Source organism: Tachypleus tridentatus, chromosome 2 (genome assembly GCF_004210375.1).
Source record: "Tachypleus tridentatus isolate NWPU-2018 chromosome 2, ASM421037v1, whole genome shotgun sequence".
Taxonomy (NCBI): Eukaryota; Metazoa; Arthropoda; class Merostomata; order Xiphosura; family Limulidae; genus Tachypleus; species Tachypleus tridentatus.
In genome coordinates, this window is record NC_134826.1 from 58,183,001 (window position 1) to 58,206,964 (window position 23,964).

The 23,964-nt window shown below is 34.9% G+C and overlaps 1 protein-coding gene across 7 annotated transcripts in view; it reads left to right on the plus strand.

Annotated features, from left to right (window-relative positions):
• The window catches only part of LOC143243916 (beta-1,3-glucosyltransferase), an 87,144-nt gene that overhangs the window by 56,638 nt on the left and 6,542 nt on the right, over positions 1-23,964 (plus strand). For 5 of the 7 annotated variants that reach the window (XM_076487700.1, XM_076487705.1, XM_076487704.1 and 2 more), the window contains 2 exons: positions 12,240-12,456; positions 18,329-18,451. In XM_076487700.1, coding sequence (XP_076343815.1) covers positions 12,240-12,456; positions 18,329-18,451 — 340 coding nt within the window. Of the gene's footprint in view, positions 1-12,239; positions 12,457-18,328; positions 18,452-21,632; positions 22,617-22,650; positions 22,696-23,964 lie in introns of those variants that run through there. The other 2 variants (XM_076487706.1, XM_076487707.1) reach the window with 2 other exon arrangements.

The window sequence follows — 23,964 nt, forward strand, 5'->3', positions numbered from 1 at the left end:
GAATGTCTTGAATGCATCTTGTCATCCCACTATGCAAAAGGTTCTTTCTGTTTTGGGGAAGTGGACTTCTCTCAAATCCCTCATTCCTCTTGGTTGTACCTACATGCATCATCTTCAGTGGGTTTTGTTTGACAAAAGGTGCACTTTTCATCTTCCCTTCTCCCTTAAAAAACATCTTCAACTGGTGGTTGAATTGGAACAAGCCTACTGTGGTTGTTCCTCCTCTTACAGATATGTCTCTTTCTTGTTGTGGTGCATATCTCAATACTCGAGAGGTTTCAGGGCAATGGAACCCCTACGAGTCTTCTCTACCTATGAGTAACTTGGAACTTCTTGCTGTTTGTAGAGCTTCACTTCCTACAGGTTCCTTGGGGCCAGTTGATAATGGTCCATTCCAATAATCCCCCAGCATACAGTTTCCTGTGCTTCCCATCTAGTTTGTTCTTCATTCTGGGCTATGTACCAATATAAATTGTATATATACTATTGTTGGTTTGTTCAAAGAGATTATTCTGTCCTTCATAATGATATTTGTAAGAAGGTCTATCACTTCCCTCTGTTGTGGGCTATTGTGTGGCATTATCTGTCACCTTTCAGTTTTTTGAACGTACTTCTTTTTTCCAGTCATCTGTCCTGTCCACGTTATTTTATTCTCTCTACTTTTCTCTCTTCCATACACTTACTTGTCCTTCATTTGAGCATCTGTCTTTCATGTTTATTATATCACCTTTTCTTGAATTCCCTGTTCCTGCTAATGTTGGCATACAGCTATTGTCGTTCAGATGTATATGTGGTTGTTATATGCTGTATTTTGTTTCATAATTTCTTGGTTCTCCTCTTTCCTGGTTGTTCCTTTCTATCAAGACTTCAGCTGCTCAAGAGGGTAGTTCTACCTTCACACCAATTTCCTTTCTCTCCTTATACAACCTTTGTAACTTTGGATCCCAACCACCCCCTTTGCCAGGTTAGGGCTCTTTGATGGTTTGTGGCACACACTGCTCCCTTTTTGTGGTTCCTGTATCTGTTTATTTCATGCAATCCTGTTTCTGTGACTTTTCTTCCATTACTTTTATGGGTTGAATTTGCCATTTAATTCAGATGGTATATTCTTCCCTTTGTCTAGATGACTGTTGCCTTTCTCATGTTTCTTCCTATTTGACCATGTCTCTAGCTCCACATTTTCACCTTTGCTTGGAGGACATCATAAATGTTGGTATATGGACTACTCCGTATGCCTTTACATTTTACTACTTCCATCATGTTACCGTTTTCTGCTCTTTGGGTCTCATTTTACCTCTTGTCACCATTTGACATTCCTCTGTTTCTCTGTGATTAGTAAGTACTCCATTCTCTTTTTTTCAGGTGCTTTTCTCACATGTTTAGATCCTGCTATGTGGAAGGTAGTGCTTGACTAGGTATACTTAGTTTTAACTCTATGCAGTAAGACCTGGCACTCTGGTCCCTTGGTGTGGATTCCTTTCTGAACCTCCACAGTTCAAAGCTTATACATAGAATCTCCTATGTTTTGAGTGTCACACTTTTCAGTATAAAGATAAATGCCATCACGGAACAACTCCTTCTCACTGTTGCGAATGGGCTCTATGTCCACGACTTTCACATCTCATGTCAATCGTCAAAATGAAATATATTGAGCGGCAACTACAAACTGTCCTCAATCATGTACTAAAATGGACTACAGCAAACGGCTTTAATTTTTCTCTCTCTAAAACTGTTTGCATGCACTTTTGCTGCCAACGGGCTTTTCACCCTGATTCTGAACTCCATCTCGGTTAAGTTTCACTGCCAGTGGTCACTGAGACCAAGTTCTTGGGGCTTATCTTTGACCATAAGCTGACCTTTATACCACACTTAAAGCAGCTACGGGTCAAATGCACAAGAGCACTGAACATCCTCCATGTCCTCTCTACCGCCAGTTGGGGAGTGGATCGATGTTCTATGTTAAAGATATATCATGCTTTTATTTGATCAAAACTCGACTATGGATAAATGGTCTCTGGCTCTGCCAGACCCTCGGCCTTAAAGATGCTGGACCCCATTCATCATCAAGGACTTTGACTTTGTACTGGGGCTTTCCGCACCTCCTCAGTTTAAAGCTTATACGTAGAATCTTATGAACCTTCTCTGCACCTTTGCTGTTTGCAACTGTCTTTATTATATTCTTCAAAACTTTGTTCCTTACCAAAGCATCCCACCTGGGGATGTTTTTCCTTCCTCAGTGGGCCATACTTTTTAAGAACAGACACTCTGCCATTACTCCTTTTGGCCTTCGCATCCAGGCACAATTGGATAAATTGGGTCTGTCATTGGATAACATTGCAGTATCCACTGGTCAGCCTATCCCACCATGACTTATTACAGCCACCAAATGTGACCTTTCTTTCAGTCATCTGAAAAAGGCAGATACTCCCGATTTGAAGTACTGTCTTTTATTTACTGAACATATTTTGAACAATCATTCCATTCCAACTTATACGAATGGTTCCAAATTAAGTAATTTTGTGGGCTCTGCCATAGATTGTTGCAGTTCAGTGGTTGGGTGCAGAATCCCCTTTACAGCTTCTGTGTTCACTGCTGAACTGTACACCATATCTTTTGCCCTGGATCATATTGAAGCTGAGCAGTACTCCAACTGCACTATTTATACTGACTCGCTTAGTTCTCTACTGGCCCTGGAATTGCTACACGTTGGCTCACACCCTGTTCTCGCTGATATTCAAAACTGATTGGCCCATTTCTCATTAACATCTACTTCTATCCAGTTTTTTTGGATACCAGGCCACGTTGGTATTTGCGGGAATGAGCTTGCAGATACGGCAGATAAATGTATCTACTCTGGTACTATCACCACTGTGCCTATTCTGTACATGGACTATGGTCCTGTATTCAAGGCTCGGCTCCGTGCCAGCTGGCAGTCCACTTGGAGTGAGCAACAAGACAACAAGCTTTTTCAAATAAAACCCTATATTGGGCTTTGGCCGTCTAGCTTCTGTAAGGTTTGGAAGGAGGAAGTTGTTCTAACTAGACTATGCATTGGTCACAGTTTTTTAACTCATCGTTTTCTTTTATCTGGAACTGTTGCACCAGTGTGTAGTTTGTGTAACACTTAAATCACTGTAAGCCACATTTTACTTTCTTGCCATTGTTACGACTCTCAACGACGGCACTATTTTAAACATGTTCTGTTCCAGGGTTTGTCCTTAACATTGGACAGTGTTATTGGTGATGGTGACACTGTCCACCTTGATAAAGTTTTTAGTTTTTTAATGGCCATTAATCTTTTTAATCTCATTTAAGTGTTGGATATTTATTCATTACATCTTTTTAATTGTGGTTCCCTTTTCAGAGTCTCAATCTCTCTTGTTCAATTTGAAACTGGAAAATGGCCAGAACATTAAATAACTCGACACCAGGACTGGAAAGGCCAACTTCAGGTGACTAACGCTGCTGTTTGAACTACCCGTTAGTTGTCCTGGCGAGTTGTTATTGCAATTTTGCTGCATGTCTTTTAACACTTATATTACTTTACCTTTTGGTCATAATGACACACAACCCAGAACCAGGACTGGAAAGACCAACTTCAGGTGACTGACGGTGGTTCTTGTACTTACCTGTTAGTCTTCCTGGCGGGTTATGATCATTACCATTCTGCTACAGGAAGTCCTTTACAACTTTGTAGACTGGATGTCAACATTAGTTTTATGCTAATTTCTGTTTTTAATTGCAGTTTTGTTTTTACCTTTGTTTCCTTTTACGAATTTTACTACATTTACTTTACTTTTTACTGGACATTCGGCTAATTATTATTACATTTTTGCTATATGTCTTTTAAAACTTTTATTATTTTACCGTTTGATAATGGCTGTTATGACACACAACCCGGAACCAGGACTGGAAAGACCAACTTCAGGTGACTGATGGTGGTTCTTGCACTTACCTGTTAGTCTCCCTGGCAGTTTATGATCATTACCATTTTGCTAGAGAAAGTCCTTTACAACTTCTCTTATTCTGCTTTCTCTCTCTCTAGACTAGGTGTCAACATTAGTTTTATGCTTTTCAATGATGTTTTGTTTTTACCTTCATTTCCTTTTATGTATTTTACTACATTTAATTTATTTTTACCTTTTTACCAGATGTTTGATGCAGATAGCCCAGCTGCTTTGTGCCATAAAACACTAAATCAATCAATCAACCTGGCATTCTGGATAACTGAAATATTGAGACTGTTCCTACCTCAAACCTGATGTACAACTTAGGTGTCAGTTGATCAATTTTATTGGCATGGGGTATTCAGCAGGAATGCTTGTAGGTATACTTCACAGTCTTTTGATTCATAAATATGTTTTCCAGACTCATAGGCTCGTAACATACAGGGTGTGGACAAAAAAAAGTGAATGCTTTGAAAATATTGTTAATTTGTTATATTTTTCATTAAATAACAGAAAAATATGTAGAACTGTATGCATTTTAAAATTTACTGGACAAGATTTGTTTAAATGTGATATCAAATCCTGGCTTTTTTTAAAATATCTGAACATTTTGTGAATTTAGTCACACTTTCTCATGAAAAGTGTTTTGCATCTGCTGTAGCTTCATAGAATTTCTTGTTCCAGTTAATTTACAAAGTGATCAAACAAGTTTCTCTGCAATTGTTGAGTTGTTAAAAGATGTCTTAGAAATAAGAGAAGTGATGTTACGGAAAAGCCAAATCAATCACCTGATATCAGTCTGATAGAAAATTTGAACTGAGTTAAACCAATTAATGACAAATTGCAAGCAAAACATAGAAAATGAATTTTTTGAAGTAGTCAAAGAAGGATGGAAGCCAATCACCCAATATCTGCATAAATTCGTTGAAAGCATGTCACATAAATGTGAAGCAGTACTGAAATCCAAGGGAATATGGACTATATATTCACTTATGAAATAGGCTTGTGTTAGTTTTAGTTTAATTTTTACATTTGATTATTGCAGAGAAACTTTGATTATTTTGTAGGCTAATTGGACTAAGATCTAGGAAACTACAGTAAGTGCACAACACTTTTCATGAGAAAATATGGCTACAAATATAAAAAGTTCAGTTTTTTAAGAAGGCCAGTGTTAAAATTAGGATTTCATATCTTATTTAGTCCATTCTAAAAACATATTTTTTTGTTTTTAATTTGTTATGTCTTTTATTAGATAACATTTTCAAGGGATGCCACTTTTTTGTCCACTCCCTGTAAGTAAAGCAAACTGAGTTTACTGCTCATCACTAAGGATTTGTGGCATTTGAGGCTATTGCTACTGCAGACCTGATGTACAATTCTAGATGCTGCCAGAAGTAGATTGATTGACTTTGTCAACAAGATTGCTCTGCTTTTCTAAATAGAGTATCACAGTCACTCATTTTGCTGTCTCCTGTGCTGCATTCATTTTGACTCTATAATGCACTTTTTCCTCCTCCTCCTAGTGGTGTATAGGAGTTCTTTTCACTTACCAGTTTCTAGCCTCTCTGATGGTGGACCTTGGAGACCTATCACAATACCCTTTAGTTAAGAGTAGGGTGGTGGCATATTGCCAGTTTCAGTAGCATGATGCACTTCCTCCAGTGAACTTGATGTACTATTCCTGGTGCTACCTGTAGCACTTCACTACATATTGTAGTTTGCCACACCTGCTGAGCCACCCCCATTCCTACCTTTTGCCAGATATCAGATCCCAGGGATCAAATGTTGGTTGGAGCTAGACAATCCACATATATCCTAAAATTTGTTTGGATGGCTACCCTCCTATTAATGCAGACTGGACAATAAATTTCAATTGCTACTAGGTTTTTGACTGGTGATGCACTCCCAAATTTATGGTCCCTCTTTTTACTGTCTTTTGGATATTGGTTTGTAGTGGATCTGGTTTTGGTTGTAGGTGGATGACACACCTTACTTATCACATATGTAGGGCAGATTACCCTTACTATCCTACCACCCACCAGATGTACACTGTTAATTGTAGTGGTTTCCACCCCTCTTACCTTCATTCTTGCTCTAGGTGGGCAAAAGAGAAAGAAGTGCAGCACTTAAAAAAACCCTGAACATTTCTTTCCTCAAACCCCTCAGTGTGGATTCCTGTACGTGATGAGGGGACCTCCCAGGGAAGGTTCTGTTCTTTCAGTTCACCTCCTCTGGGATCTAAACATTCACCCACGTGTTTGCCGTGCATGATGACCCGTGAAGGGGAGGAGATGATCCTGGTGGTTGAGGGGTCCAACCCTAACACACTACTTTGGCCTTGAATTCCTGTAGACGGGCAGCCTTTGGTCACCCCTTGGGTCAGTTGGCTGGTCCACTTGGATTAGAGTCAACCAAGTACCAGTGTTGGAAGTTCTCAACAGGTGTTTTGGATATTATGTCTGATGCTGATGTTTGGGTATAGTGCTCACGAAACCCTGGCATTGCTGCAATGTCCTTGCATGACATTGTAGTACAGCCACTCATAGGGCTCCATGGTGGGTGGGGTCAGTGGGTACCAAAATTTTCCTTTTTTCCTATGGATCCTCCTTCAAAAAAATTAAATAAAATAGTGAAAAAACAGTCAATAGGTAAACGACCACGTCTTGAAGACTCTGAGCAGCAATCTTCAACATCTGTAACACACGTAGCTAATTTTCTTATATTACATTTTCTTTCAGAAAAACCTTTAGTGCAAATGTCCCCCTTTTTTATTCAGAATGGACTAGAGGGTCTTACTGCCTCTCCAAAGTCAGTACAGAAGCTTCGAAATGGAGATATATTGGTTGAAACATCCACATCCCAACACATTGAACTCCTCTTGAATTCAAAGGCAATTGGGGATATACCTATTGAGGTTACTCCTCATGCTACCTTGAATTCATCACAAGGAGTTATTGTTGAGAGGGATTTGAAGAACATCCATGAGTCGGAGATTCTCACTGGTCTCTCCACTCAAGGAGTTTCTGCAGTGAGGTGCATCTCCACTTGCAAAGATGGAGTTACACTGCTGACAAATAACCTTGTTTTGACATTTACATCACCACGTCCACCTGCCGCCATCAAGGCAGGTTATCTAATTTGCAGGGTATGGCTGTAAATTCCAAACGCTCTCCGATGTTTCCAATGTCAGAGGTTCGGCCACTCAAAGACATCATGTTGTGGTGGCAAGGACCATGATGCCTATGAGTGTGACACGGACCCACATTGTGTCAACTGCAATGGTTCTCACCCTTCCTACTTTCGTTCTTGCCCAAAATGGTTGGAGGAAAAAGAGGTACAGTGTTTGAAAATGACTCATAACATTAGTTATCCTGAGGCTTGGAAATTGCTGTCCACCACTCCATCTCAGACATATGCTGCTGCACTTCGTTCCACAACTACAGTGACAGTGCAGACAGGTCTCTCTGTGCCTCCAAGAGAATTGTTTTCAAAACAAATGAAAAGTCTTTTGACCTCCATGGTTAAAAATGTTGATGAATCGACTTCTACACCCACCTCTGTTCTTCCCATTTTCCAACAAACTTCAAGTACATTGGTCAGACTTGATTATGTTCACTATGAGATGCTGTGCCATCTCTCTCCTACCACTCTTGCTGTTCTTCTGGTTGTTTTAACTGTATCTGGCAAGATAATATTTTGTCTGATGCCTGACACCAGGCTATTGCCTAAAATGTAGGAAGTATCCCAAGATTTTTTCTAATTATCCTCCAGTTGATTTCGTTAGCTGTCTCTGTCAGGTCTTAGAGTTAATACTCATTTTGTTTGAAACTTTTTACTGGACAGGAGATTCCAAGTCCGTGTGGGTCCAATGCTTTCCCATTTTTTTTCCATATTACCTTGAAGTCCCTCAGGGCTGTTTCTTGAGTGTCAAACTTATCAGAATCAAGAATAATGTTATCACCACAGAACTTTCTTCTGCTATTGCAAATGGCTCTATGTCAATGACTTCTGCATCTCATGTCATTCATGAGGTTTGTTTAAAGGCAGCTTCAGACTGCCTTCAATTGCTTGGTGAAGTAAACCTTTTCTTTCTCCAAAACTGCTTGCTTGCATTTTTGCCATCTGCTGAGGTTACACCCTGATTTCGACCCCCATCTTCTCAATGTTCAGCCTGTGCTCCTTGATGTAAAGTTCTGGGTGCTTGTCTTTGACATTAGCTGACTTTCATTCCTTACATCAAGCAGGTACATGACGAGTGTACAAGAGCACAAGTGGAACATTCTCAGTCTCTACTTCTTAGGGAGCTGATCGATGTTCTATGCTTAGGATCTTTTGAGCCCTTGTTTGCTACAAACTGGACTATTGGTCTGCAGTTCTGAACATCATTCACCATGTGAGGCTTTCCTCACTTCTCCAGGCCAGAGTTTGTATGCTGTGTCCCACAAACCTCCTCTTTAGTTCTTCTATTTGCAACTTTCTTTGTAGTATGCCATTAAAATTCGATCCTTATCACAACATCCTACCTGGGATTGTGTGTTGTGTCTTCCTTCCTCAGTGGGCTATACTTTTTTCAGAGTAGACAGTCTGCAGTTCCTTTTTTTAACCTTCAAATCCAGGCACAACTGGATGAATTGTGTCTGGCATTGGAGGACATTACTACCCCTAGTGATTAGCCTGTACTATGGCTTGTTATCATCTCCAGATATGACCTCTTCTCAAGTTATCTGAAGTGTCATCTTCTCTTTACCAAACATCTCTCAAATCATTCTTTTATTCTATGGATGGTTTGAAATCGTTTCATATTCAAAATGATGATTATGTAATCGTTTGATATTCAAACTGATGTGTATAGTATTCTGTCGTTTTGAAATCGTTTGTTATTCAAAATGATGATTTTGAAATCGTGTGGTATTCAAAATGATGTGTATAGTATTCTTTTGTTTTGAAATCGTTTGATATTCAAAATGATGTGTATAGTATTCTTTCATTTTGAAATCGTTTGATATTCAAAATGATGTGTATAGTTTTCTGTCGTTTTGTGAATGTTTTGGTTTTCAAAATGATATGCATGATTTTGTGTCATTTTGTAGGTATGTGACATTTAAGATTATGTATCTAATTTCTGTCATTTGGTTGACATTTTGGCTTTCAAGGTTGTTTGTATAGCTTTATCATTTTAAAGATGTTTTGTTGTTCAAGATGACTTGCATAATTTTCTGTCAATTTATAGATATATGGCATTGAAGATTATATGTATAGTTTTCTGCCATTTTTAAGATATTTTGGTATTCAGGATTATTTGCATATTTTTGTGTCATTTTATAGATATATGAAACTTAAGATTATGTGTATAATTTTGTAGACATTTTGGCATTTAAGGTGGTGTGTATATCTATCTTGTCATTTTACATTGTCTTCTGATGCCCTTGGGCATTGATATAAATTTTTTTTTTTATTTTAAATTCTGCTGTTAGTAAATTTTCAGCACTGAAATTGTGGATTTTGAAAGCAGTTTTAATGTCATCAGAAAAGTTGGCTTCTGTTTTTAAAAGGCAAAGACCTGCTGTGAAGTGCAGTGTTTCTGTGTTGACTGTTTATTGTGTTTGCTTACCATGAATTACCATGTTTTACTTTCAGTTTTAATTTATTTTATTTGACTTTGCTTTTCCCATTTATCAACACAGAAAACAGTTGAGGAATGCAAGGTAAAGAGCATTTTCTTGTGTTTATGAAACTTTTCTTTCATTTTTTCCATATTGTTTTCTCATGTTAAACTTTTATCCAGCCAAATATTGGAAATTCTCAGTTATTCAACTGGATATATAAAACATAAGAAACATATTTTGTTTCGTATTCTTCATGTACAAAATTTGGAAAGGCTTAATAACCTGTGTCCAACAACCAAGTTCAAAGGTTGTAGCTAAAAAGAGGTAATTGTTTGCTTCGTATATTTATTTATTGTTCTACATTTAAAAAACATTTAATAACTTATTTCCAAATAGTAGTATTCTGTATACATGTATAATGCATAATAATTGAAATGTGACAATATATTACAAATTGAGTTCACTAAAATACAGTATTGGATACAGTAACATCAATACAAGTTATATAATGTTAGACAAGCACGACTGGAATGTTTAATAAAAAATAATAAATATATGTTATGAGACTAAGCTACTTAGACTAAACATTTGTATCTTCTTGTTATAATTTGAAGCCATTTTGGCATGTAAAAAGAATATAACATTTATTTCTTAATTTTTGTTAAATAGATATGAGGTGTGTCAAATTAGCAGGTTTCAAATGGCTAGAGAAAGGAAAATAATAAAGTATTACTGAAAACAAATTTTTGAATTGTACTTAGGTGGTTTCAGAGATTACACAAATAATATTTGAGATTTCTGAGACTAGAATAGTTGTTTTTAATTGTAGCATGAAATCACCTTACACTCAGACTAGTAATGAAACAGGCTTGATATTTTCACAAACAAATCTTCATTTAAAATATTTGATTAAAAAAATCTGGTTTTTGTTTACAAAAAACTTATAATCTTTATTAAAAGTTCACCAAATTTTGCAATGATACACAAACTGCATCAAAAGTTATAGTATAAATACTTAACATGTACAGATGTGTATACGAACACAAATATATTAAACTAAGACTGTTGCAAAAGTGTTAGAGTGGGAATGCTTCATTGTAATCTGTTTCTCTCAGCCAGTGATATCCCAATTTCAGGATTTCTTCTAAACCAGGAATATCCCAGTCTCATCTAGCCAATGGTGTCTGGTAGGCATGAGAAGGATCTACATTTCTTTAATATTCAAATTGGATATTGTTTATGCTGGTGGTAAATGGTTAAAGGGCTGAAGACTTGCAATAAAAAGCAATTTGTTTTTAACATGGTGATTTGTCTTCTAGATGTGGTTTAACTTTTGTTTTGAGTCTCAAACAATTTAACTGTGAAAGATCACAGTATTTTAGTTTGTGCATTTTTTGAATGAACCAAAATTATTATGTAAATTAAACTTTGGATTTACTGATGCCTATAAGAATCAAAGTTCTGTAGAATGAACATTTTGTGAATGCATCAGCCTTACCTTATAAATAAAACTTAGGATTTGCCTCATTTTTGAAAAAGATGTACAGGGCAGCATATTATGTAAGAAATTATGAAATGTGTTTTGAAGTTTTTAATAGTGTTGTGTAAGCATGTTATCTTGGAGGGACTGCTTTGTAATTACATACAAGGGTTTAATGGTTTATCCACAAGGAGATTCATTATACTTTTTATTATTTTTTTAGACATGTTTGGTTACTCTTAAATTTAAAATCAAACTTGATGAAACTTTGTAGAATGGATGGCAACTGCCTGTTGTGGAGACACAAGTGTAAAGGACGATGTTTTGAAAGTCTTCCACCTTTCGTCTTCAGTTGTTGTCCATTCTACAAAGTTTCATCACGAATATGCTGTCTAAACAATCTATCAAAGAAAATCAAAACTTATTTTGTTAATTTACAATACGTAATTTTAGGTTTGATAAAATGCATGGTTGGTACTGTACTACTTAAAATTATTAGTTTACCAAAGGTTATCTTGTTTTTTTAAATTAACCTTATTATCATTGAGTGAGTTATAATGGCAATTCCATTTATCTTTGAGCTTTTACAATATCAGTACTTTCTTTCAGCAAATACATAATAAGTACAAATGCTTTTCTGTCAACATAGTTATAAATGTATTAAGTTTGGTAAAGTGTAGCAGTTTCTAATGTAAAAACAGCCTAAACGGAAACTTGGTTTTGGTGAATATCAATTTCAACCTTCAGTGATTAGTGGTGTTTTACATATATTACAGAAGTAGAAAATTGTGTGGAAATTCAAGTGTCTATGGGAGAAAAAAACATGTTATAAACATAGTATTACACCAGATCCTTCACTATATGTCACTTGACTGAAATAAGTTATTATTCTGATTAGCAATAGGGTAAGGGATTGTTAATTTCTAAAACGAATATTTATTTTTCTTTATCTCACCTTGTGTATGGAAAAGGTATTACTTCTTACTGTGACAAATTAAAATCCAGTTTTTTGGAAGATTAATTGTAATCTTCTGTTCTTAATGTTTTGCAGTTTTGTGAATACTCATTTTCACAATGCTATTAATAAATTAAATATTACACTGTGCTTCAAAAATGAAAGGCATATGAAATATACTTGTTAAATATGGTTCTTTACTAAATATTCAACTTAAATTTGTTTACTAACATATATCATTTCTTTACTAGTACAAGTAGTACGAGACACTTGGGCCAAGGGTGTTGTTCACATGAAGTTTTTCAGCAATAAAAATGACCCTGCAATTCCCACCTATGACTTAGGAGTTCCTAACACACCACATGGGCACTGTGCTAAGACCATGGCAATATTATCCTACTTGTTCAATGATGGTTTGACTAGCAACTACAAGTGGATTGTCATAGCTGATGATGATACTCTATTAAGGTACTGTCATACATGAGACACACAGGTATTTTAGTAACATTAAATTATTAAAACACAGTCTAGTATGTGCCATAAACTGTTAACTCTCTTGATTCTGGCTCGGTCAGTTTGACTAAAAATGTGACAGCTTTGTACTTGTTAGAAGTCTTTTTAGATTTGATATTACTGACTTTTAATATATTGTGCATCTTTACAAAATTTGTCAGTCTTTCAGTTAATGTTATAAAACTTTCACATGCATAAATCATATTTTTTAATGAAGTATTTTTATAAACTAAAATAGATTTGTCCTAGAATATATTATTTGTTTTGAATAGTCTGTGTATAAAGTGATTTTCGTGTTAAGTTTAAGAATTCTTCTACTCATCTCAAATTTTATTTCTCTAATCTCTAAAACCTTTTAAATACATTTCATGTTTGTTTTCAGTAAAACTTTGTATTTTATCTATAATTTTCTCTATCTTTATACAAGGTTAGTTAAATTAAGTGACCTTGTCTCCACAAAAAAAAAATCTAAATTACCTTTTCTTTCTAGAATGTAGTGTAAAACTTTTAACATTATACATCTATTTATAATTACATATTGTCCCCTTCAATTGCCCTTTGTACTTTCTAACTACTATTTGCTCTATCATAAGTTGTGAATCATTTGGGGAACATGCAGCTCACATTATGCTATCAAAATGCATTACCCATTAGCTACTATCAGCTGCTCACATGCATTCCTTATGAAATATTTTTATTATATTATTACTGTTGTTTACCTAGTCTCACCTTATCTAACCTAAGATATCACAATTTTTATATTTTAGTTGCTTTTATAATAATAGTTAAAGAATAAACATGATAAACAAGAAATAAAGTATTCTTTTTCGATGATATTTAATCCTACTTTGTGTACTAGTAGTAGTAATAGTAGTAGTGTATTAAATAATTTTTATTTAATTAAATAATGAACCAAAAAAACATATACTAGTAACATGCACATGCAAAAAGCAGAGAATTTTCTCTAACAATCACTATTTTTCACAATTTTAACTATGCAACAAGAGCTGTTACAAATTCATCCAAGCTAACATTTGTAATAACTGTGAGAACCAAAGTTGTATTACAAATGAAACTGACTAGCCTGTGTTCAGAATACATAATAGAAAATGTCATTTGATAAATGAAACCTTGGCTCTCTATGGTTATAGGTAATATGTAATTAAATGTGAGAGAGAACTACTAACAAATCCTGAAATTGATGAGGTGGCAGAAGGGGTCTAATTTTCTGTTTGATAGTTCTGTAACCAACAGAATTGAAGGCTATAATTTATAGTTTGTCTGAGTAATAATGATTTTATTATGAGAAATTTACATTTAATTTTGTAGTTACTGGAGTGGTAATGGATAAAATAGAGAAGATACCTGGAGAAAATATGTCACACTATGAGAAATTCAGGATTTTTTTAAATATTGCTTTTAAGAGTTAAGAACTTAAAGCTTATTTTCCATTAAAATATAAATTATTAGCTAAGATTTTATGCTATACTAATTTGTATAACATAAACTAAAAATTGTTTTATAAAATTTCGAATATAAGACACACAGTATAACAATAGGTTTAATGAGCATATCAGATTAGTTATTATAATTAGAAGCACAGATAGCCCTCGAGTAGCTTTGTGCGAAATTCAAAAAAACAAACAATTATAATTAGATCATAAGCATTATAATATGCTTATATATAACATGTATTTTAATTATCAAAATTATTACTTATTTTTGCCAGAAATGTAAGTATATCTAATTGTTTTAAATGTTATTGTATAGACAACTGTTATGCTATACATAGGTGTAAAATGAACCAATAACATAAGATTGAAGAATTATAGATGTTTTAAAACCACCAAGTATGCTGACAGAAAATTTGAAGTAGCTCTTCTTATCAAACAACTATAGGCCTGGCATGGCCAAGTCGTTAGGAGTCTGGACTTGTAATTTAAGGATTGTAGGTTTGAATTCCTTTCTTACCAACCATGTTCAACCTTTGAGCAATGAAGTCATTATAAAGTAACGATCAAACCCACTATTCACTGGTAAAAGAGTAGCCCAAGTGTTAGCAACAAATAGTAATGATTACTTGTCTTCCTTCTAGCCTTTCACTGCTAGATTAGGGACAGCTAGTGCAGATACTTCTTTGCATGAAATTCACATCAAATTCAGACTCAAACAACTGTGACTACAGATGATTAGGGACAAAGGATGACACCTATAATTCTAATTATTTTACTTTTTTGTTGTATATTTTTGTTATTTCAATGTGTAACTTTGATATATATTTTGTTTATCACAAGTGACAGTTAATTGTTTCACAATAAGCACTTTGTTTAATATGTCAAATGCACATTGTAGAAATTCATGCTATTGATTCAATTAGAATTTATTATTTAAACCATTTGAAGCTTTGTACTATCTGTTACAATGTGTTTTCTAGTAGAGTTCTCCTGAAGAAGCTGTGAAGTGTGAACACAAATCATTTTCTGGACATCATTCAGCATGGATCCATGGGTACTCCATGTTCTGGAGTACATCTCCTCCATTATCTTCACAATATATTACTTTTTCACCTCCAACAGATCCACAGTGAGTAGAGATTCTTTCTTAGGCCTTAAGAGAGATGTTAACCAAAAGGGCAGAAGAAATGGTTGATCCTGTTCTTTTGGGATTTTATTCCTATTTATTTGTTGTACCCAAGAATATAGGTGATTGGCATCTTGTCATTGATCTTTCTCAGCTCAATAAATTTTTAGATCCTTCTCATTTTAGAATAGAACTTTTTTTCAATCAGTGATGATACTCTGCACCAGGGCTTTGGAGGACCATGTTCCATATTACTGATGCTTATCTATATATTGCCATAGCAGAATTATCCTGGAGATTTCTATGATTTGTGCGTGAGGACCAGGTGCAGGACACAGTTTTGGGTTTTACCTTTTGGCCTTGCATCATCGCTTTATGTATTCTGCAGAGTTGTTTGATCTTTTCTTTATCACCTACATTCCTTGGGTCTGTGCACACATTATTATATGGTCAACTGGCTTCTTTTGACACCATCTCACCAGTTGGCAGAACAGCACATCCAGTTCTTCTTACTGAAGCCACAGAGACAGGCTTCCATGTCAGAGTGGAGAATCCATTTTATCACCAACTCAGTAACTTGTCCATCTGGTTGTGTTTTTAAACATATATCTTAAACTGCATTCGACTGATTCCTATCAATTTTCAAGTTGTGGAAAGAGCACTCAGACTTTTACTTGTCTCCTTTTACTACACAGATGATTCTCTCTTTTTAGGGAAAGTGGGTATTCACTGAATCTCTCATTCCTTTAGAATGAGCACATATGAAGTCCCTTCAGTAGTCACTACAAAACAAATGGATCAATCACTTTGATCCTTTGGATCACCCAGTCTCCTTGTTCAGGAGAAACAGTGTACATTGGAAGTGGTGGTTGGATTGGAACAACACTACTATTGGGTTACCAGTTCCACTACCTTGTCATGAAATCCATCTGTTCACAGATTCATCTCTTTGGGAATGGAGGGTACATCTTCAAAGTCAGAAGTCTTAGGGTATCATGACAGAAGATCAGTCTACCTTCCTTGTCATTTATAAACTCTTTGCTCTACACTGAGTAATGGTTGGAGGTCTCTCTCTTGGAGGGAAACATTATCATGATTCATTCCAATAATTCCACAGTTGTATTTCCCATTTTTCATCAAGGGGTCATACATTCTCAAGACTTTTGATTTTGCACTTTAGATCTTCTCTACTGAGATCACACCCATTAGCATGCCCAGTTCCAAGAGTGATGAATTTAATTGCAGATCATTTGTCTAAGCCCAACAGGATTCTTCCAATAGAATGGATGCTACATCACAAGGTTTTTCATTGGAGTATCTCTCATTTCTGGTTTCAGTGATCTATGGTTTGTAATGCTTTGGAATTCTCAGTTGCAGTTGTGTTGGTTCTCCATATCTCATCCTCAAACATTGGCAGTAGATGCATTTAGTCAGAGGCAGTGCAGATTTACATCTGTATGCTTTTCCCAGAGTTTGTTATTCATTACACTCCCTGTTGAATTCTCATGGTACCACCATATTTGCCAGCTCAAATGTGGTTTCCTCCTCTTTGTTATCTACAGGAATGTCCATCTCTACCACTCCCTTTTTACCCATCATTGCTGAGACAACCTTGATCAGACATTCTACATTTAGATGCTAAGAAACTCAATTTTCATGATTGAAAATTATGCACTCCTTTGTCTGAAATAAGTGTTTAACTTCTAAGGTTTCTCTGTATTTAACTAAATTTCTTTGTAGACCACCTATGGCCATTTATCAGTGGAAATGGCTTAATTATCATCAGTGGTATACCAAAAGGAAGCCTTTTTATCCTAAATTATCTATCCTATCCCGTTTTTTGACTTGGAGCTTTGAAAGAGGTCTAGTTTCAAATGTACTGTGGTGTTATATTTGGCATTTCAAATATAAGAAAGTTTTTACTCCCTACTCCCAAAAAATCATTTCATTTTCTTTGGCTTAAATGGCCTTTACAGTTATTGATTTGGGATTTTAAGGTTGTTTTATCTGTATTACCTTGTCAGCCCTTCGAGCCTTTCACATAAATTATATTTTTTATTGTTGTTGACATGTGGGTGTTGTTGTCATTAGACTTGTTTGCAATTCATGTGCATAGGACTCTTTATCATTCAACCTTTGTCCTACTTTACCCTAATATGTCTTTTATTCCAAAGACACTATCAGCCAGAGAATGGAAAAAAATCCTTCTCTCTAATATCCATTTTTTAGCCATTTCTCTCCTTTATGATTACGCAGACCTTGATCATTTGTTATGTGGGGCTCTCAGATATTATGTGGCTCATACTAACTCATTTATGGATACTAGGAATTGATTGTTTATTCACTGGGTCCTTTGATTTACTGTGATTTATCCCCAATTATATTAATGAAGTACTCCACAAATTGATTCATGCTGCCTATAATGAATTATCATTACAATCTTTTGCAAGTCATGTCCTACTACATTCATAATTATCTGATCTTATTTATGTGGTGAGTGTTGTCCAGGCAGGTATGCTTTATCATTTCAATTCTTCACCAGCAACCACTTTCAATGTAACTAATACAAGTTACATCAGGTTCTGTAGAAGTGAGGTGTTTCATAAGACAATCAAGGCACCTGCCAGATGGTACTTTCATGGATCACCACTCATGGATTATCATGTATGAAGTGAAAGAGGATCTGCCCATCCCTGCTACTTATCAAATTGAATAAATTAGGGTTTGTTTGCTTTCAAAAATTTAGGATACTTGGTTCACCCATTTTACTGTTTTTTTAGGACTCCCCAGTACAAGTGACCTCTCCATTAGATTCTACTAGGAGAACTAGGGAGTCCTTACCACACCCAGTTTCCAATTCTTATGTGCTTAGCTATAAACAAACAATACCCATATCTTATAATAAATAGTGCATTTATGGTTTTCTAAGGAATTGATTGTGATACATCATTGATTTTTATATGTTTCCTTTGGGTCATAGTCCATTAACCAAGTAAGTGGCATGTTAAAGTTAGGTAAACTGCAAGGATAAATTATGCTTTGAAATTTACTTAAAATTAGTTAGGGTTTAAAATGTTTAACTTTATACTTTTATATCACATTAACACAAGTTGCAGCAATTGTTATCAATGTTTTGTTGTTATCATTTTATAAATATCATTTGTTTTGATTAACAGTTTAACAAAAATTGTGCCAATAGCATATTTTTACAAGACAATGTTTATTAGAAGATATATGTACATTTCAGTGTGTCAAGATTACTTCAACTCCTGAGATGCTATGATCATACAGAACCAGTAGCTGTCGGAGAAAGATATGGCTACAATGTAGCATCTGGTGATGGCTATGATTACATTACAGGAGGAGGAGGGTAAGAATGTTTTTAAATTTTAGTCATTACTTCAACTCACTAAATTAAAATTAAATTGTATTTGGTACTATCATGTAATAATACATTTTTCTAGTTGTATACATTTTCAAAAGGTTTTCAGTCTTTGTTAATTTTTTTAATTCAGTAAAATCAAACTTTTTCATTTTACTGTATGAAATGTTGTATTTTTAAAGAAAAATGTGAAACAATAACATCTTTTTGTTATTTGATTTTTTTAATCAAAATAAGCTTCTTTAGACACAATACACTTCTGCCAATGAGTTGTAAGTTTATAAATGCCATTTTTAAAGAATTGGACTTCCTTTCATATCTTTGAAGACACTTTTAATTTACCTTTGGTTTGCAAACGTTTTTGTTTCTTTAAAAAATGCCCAAATGTTTAAGAAAGTGATAATCTGTCTGGGAAAGATATGATGAATATGGTGGATGAGGTAAAATTTGATACAGAGTTAATTTAGTTTTTGGACAGTAACATGTGAGATGTGAGGTCAAGCATTGTCATAAAACAGTACAGATCCACTGTGATTGACTATTGCTGGATGGTTTCTTGACAACTTTGATGCATAGTTTCAAGCTCACAACAGTATTTCTCTGTTGTGATCATTTCTCTTGAGTTTAAGAATGAATAATTGATCACACTTGCTGACAACCACCAAACACTGACCATAAGCTTCTTAGGGTGAAAAGCTAGTTTTGGTGCTTATTTATAATTAAGCTACTGCCCACATTGTTATTGATTGTTGTAAAGAATCTATTTTACATCACAGGTGACAATTCTATGGAGAAATAGGTCATGAAGAACAAATTTCAACTGTTCTTGTTTGATGATTTTCAATCAGGTTATGAGGTACCCATTTATTGAGCTTTTCACCTTATCAGTTGCTTCAAGATGTTGGGAAATTGTTGAATAATAAATATTAAGTTTCTGAAGAAGTTCTTCCTTTTTGAGGGTAGCCCCAAGCTACATTTTCAAGGCTTGTGTTACCAAAATGAAATCTCCTAAAGAAACACTGCATTGTGTCCTCGTTTGCTGTGCCATCACCAAATGCATGGTTTGATGTTACGAGTTGCTGTTGCCTCATTGTGACCAAGCTTGAACTCATGCAAGAAAATTACACAAATATCAATTTTATCCATGGTGACAAAAATTGATATAAATATAATTTAGTTTCTGAAACAAGAAGAATAAAGTGGGCTTGAAATGAACCAGACAGTAATACTATATTATTCTGACAAATTTACAATAATGCTTTTCTTTCAGCCACTAAAAATCAAGTTTCAAATTTGCACATCAGTGTTTTTAACACTATTGTGATGGGTCACGAGTCAAATGCCATATCATTACATTTGTTGACTTGCATTCAAAATTTTATTGAAATACTAATTTATGAATTTATATCAATAAGTTTGGTATCAAATTGTAGATTATAATTCAGATATCAGTATTATATATTAGCTAATTTCTTAATTTAAAAGTAAATATTAAAATAACACACCTAAATGTCAGTTTTTGTGAGTTGTGGTGTGTTGAATGCAGCATAAGTTCAAATTAGATGTCTATCATTTCAAAACACAATTACAGTTTAGTACAAATTAGGAACTCAAATTTACTGATAGTGACAGGTTAAAATATAAAATAAAAACTTAATACTCTTTGGATAGGTCATGAGTTTATTCATGTTTCATGCATAATGTTAAAAGGTTGAATTTGAGAGGAATTGGATGCATTTAATTTTTCTTCATGGTTATTATTTTTCTGAATTTTGCTTACAATACCCATAATTTTATAAGTGGCTTTTTGTAGAAAATATAAAGTGCTGAGTAAAGATGAGGTAACTACTGAACTATTTAATAATAATTTGTCATAACTTTCCTGTGAAGATGAATACTCTGATGTGAATGTGTTTGTGGATTGTTCTGATAGTGATTGTAGCTACAATGATGTTATTAGACCTACAAGATATGTAAAGTTGTTGCACTCACAACTGATTCTGAATCAGAAGAGGATGATGATTCTACAGATGTTCCTGGTGAGAAATAGATATCCCAAGGAAATTCAGGGGTCATTATAACTCTATCTGAACCCTTAAGTATTGCTGCTATGACAGTTCTAATGTTTGGTGCTTTTTTGAAACGTTTTGTCAAGAAATGGATACCTGCTACAATCAAACTTCAGAGAAGTAGAAAATGTCATCTAAGGGACTTCAACAGACATGAGGAAATTTTTAGACTTTATTCTACTCATGGGACAGACAAGAAATTTAACTGGAAAGATTATTGGTCAGTAGACTCTCTTTTAATTAGCCCAATATTTTTGCAGAAAATGAGCCAAAACAAATTGGATGTTTTGGCATTTTAGTGATAATCAAAAAATGGATGAGTCTTTAGACATGCTCTTCAAAATTCAACTAGTACTGGATTGTTTCTTCAATAAATTAAGGATACTATACAAACCAAAGCAGCAGTTGTCATTGGATGAGGTATGATTCCATGGAGAGGATGTTTTAAGGTTTCGAAAACAAATAGCCCTGCAAAAATTAAGAAACATGGCCTGATGGTGTGAATGGTGTATGAGAGTGATACACGTCATATTTACAACACGGAGATTTATACTGGTGAGGGAAAAAGATTGGAGGCAACTATTCTTTTAGTTCTTGCTCCTGATCTTGGATTGTGGCATCATGTATACCAAGACAGTTATTAGAAAGTACTTCTAGTGTAAACCTGTTCCTATAACATAAAACAAGAGTCTTTGAAACAAACTGAGTGAATAGAGAGTTGCTGTCAAGCCTGAAGGTTGAAGTTTCAACAGTGAAAGAAAGGGAAAACAGCTTTGTTAGGTGATGTCCTTGTTTTCATATGGAAAGACAAGAGACAAGTGAGAATGGTTTCAACTATCCATAATTCATCTATTTCTACCACAGGGAAGTAAATTAGAATAACTGGATAAGAAATAATAAAACCTGTGTGTGCTCTCGAATACAGTGCCCACATGAAGGGTGTTGATCATGCATTCTACACCATTTTCAGAAAAACAATTAAATGAATAAAAATGTAGTATTTTACATAATTTATATTTATAATTCTTGTGTAATCCAAAATCCCCTTTATCAACAGAAAAAGAAAATATATATATATAAACAGTTCCTCCTCTCTGTAGCAAGATAACAGATTACTGACAAAGAGAAAAAAAGGTTCACTGGAACTAGAGGTACAAACCCACTCCATCATCTGAAGGTACAAGGACAACCCCACCCAAGGGTCCCTCAGAAAGACTGTCTGGTGGCATGAAGTAGTGTATTTCTGTGTTCGTTTCATCTACATGCAAAAGATAAATTTTCTACCAGAACCTGCAGAGTTTGTACTACCCAAATGAAATGAGATGTAATACATATGCAAGTTTTGTGTGGTTCCACTACATATAGGAAAATGTTTTACAAGATACTACACTTTGAAAATTTACTAGGTGTCTTTATGTTCATGCTCTGTAAGTTTCTAATAAAAAAAATGTAGTTAAGTTATGAACTAAAGAAAAGTGTCTGACTCCTTTTAATAAATGTCACACAAAGATTCTCAGTACAAAGCGCAAGTAAACTCTTGATCCATCTACAGTGTGTCAACATTTTTCCTGTATGCTGAGATATTGCTTATGTGCTGAATCAAACACAGTAGACTTGCTCACCTTTTTCTATTTTAAGAAGTCCCTTATATACACTTGCTTTAATATATGACGTGAATAACCAATCAAAAGCTCAATATGTCTCAGCCATTTAAGAGTGCTTAGAAGCCATTTTTTTCTTTCAGATCAGTATTTCAAGTTGTGCCTTTAGTCTGCTCAAAATTGCATATTTTATTTAAAAAAAGTATAGCTTTATTATTAAGGTTAATAAATTAGTGGAATTCTGTGTGCCAAAATAGTTATTTATGATTTTTTTGGTTAGTTCAAATGTATAAAAAAACCTTAAAAAAGAGAAAAAGTTTATTTCACGTTATCCACATGCAAAATCTAAAAATGCAAGCAGTTTACAACACGTAGGGTTGTAAAAAAAAACAAACACTTATTTATTTACTGTTTTATGTTTTAAGAAAAATAAGTTTAAGAACTAATATGTAAATAGGAATAATCTATGTATGTGTGTATAATAACTGATGTATGACTGTATTTTACCAAATACTAGTCCACTAAAGCTCAGCCAAGACAGGTCACTTTGCAAAGATTAAAGGTCAGTTTTATATTGTTGAATACTTCTGTAAAGTTAGCCAGGCACAACTGGAATGTCAGTATAATAAAAATAATAAATACATATAAATACGAGGGCTGTTCAAAAAATACGCGGACTGACGTCATAAAACAAAATGTACTTTATTTAGAAGTTACAAGTCTGGGACTCCTTCAAAGTACTCTCCTCCCCAACGCACACACTTATCGCAACGGTGTTTCCACTTGTTGAAACAGTCCTGGTACGCTTCTTTTGTAATGTCCTCCAGCTCCTTCGTCGCATTTGCCTTAATCTCGGGAATCGTCTCAAATCTTCTTCCTTTCAAGGGTCTTTTGAGTTTGGGGAACAAGAAAAAATCGTAAGGAGCAAGGTCAGGTGAGTAGGGGGGGTGGGGAAGAACAGTGATCGAGTGTTTGGCCAAAAACTCATGAGTTCTGAGGGCTGAATTTCGCAGCAACGCAGTGCATCTTCAATTTTTCGGTCAAAATCTCGTAACAAGATCCAACTGATATCCCACACTCTTCAGCAAGCTCCCTGACAGTCAGACGTCGATTTGCCCACACCAGGGTGTTGATTTTGTCGACGTGTGGGTCGTCAGTTGACGTGGAAGGACGTCCAGGACGCTCATCATCTTCAATGGACTGTCGACCATCCTTAAAATGTTCATGTTACTTGAAACATGCCGTACAATTCATAGCAACATCACCGTAAGCCGTGTTAAGCATAGCAAAAGTTTCAGTCGCAGATTTTCCAAGTTTAACACAAAATTTCACAGCAAGTCGTTGCTCCTTCAGGTCATTCATTCTGAAATCCGCCAAACGAAAAAATCACACTTCACTTAAAACCGCGTAGCTAATACACAATTGAAGATATCTGCAATCGGGAAATGGCGTCGTAATCAGCTGATATGTGCGAACCTAGCGACACCAAGCGGATTTCCCTGGAACCAACTGGAGCCGCGCAATTCAAACAGTCCGCGTATTTTTTTGAACAGCCCTCGTATATCATGTTATAAGATTTAAGCTATTTAGACTGAACATTTGTATATTTGTGTTATAAATTGTAGGCACTTAAAAAGAAGCATAATTCATATTAAATTTCTAATTTTTATGATGGCCACAAGGTGAATCAAATTAAAAGACATTATATAGTTAGTTTAGAGCAGTGGTTCCCAACCAGGTGTGCTTGCATCCCTTAGGGGTGTGAGATAGCTTTTCAGGGGTGCGAGATAACATTTCAGTTTATGCAGATTTTAGTCTGTTGTAATATTTT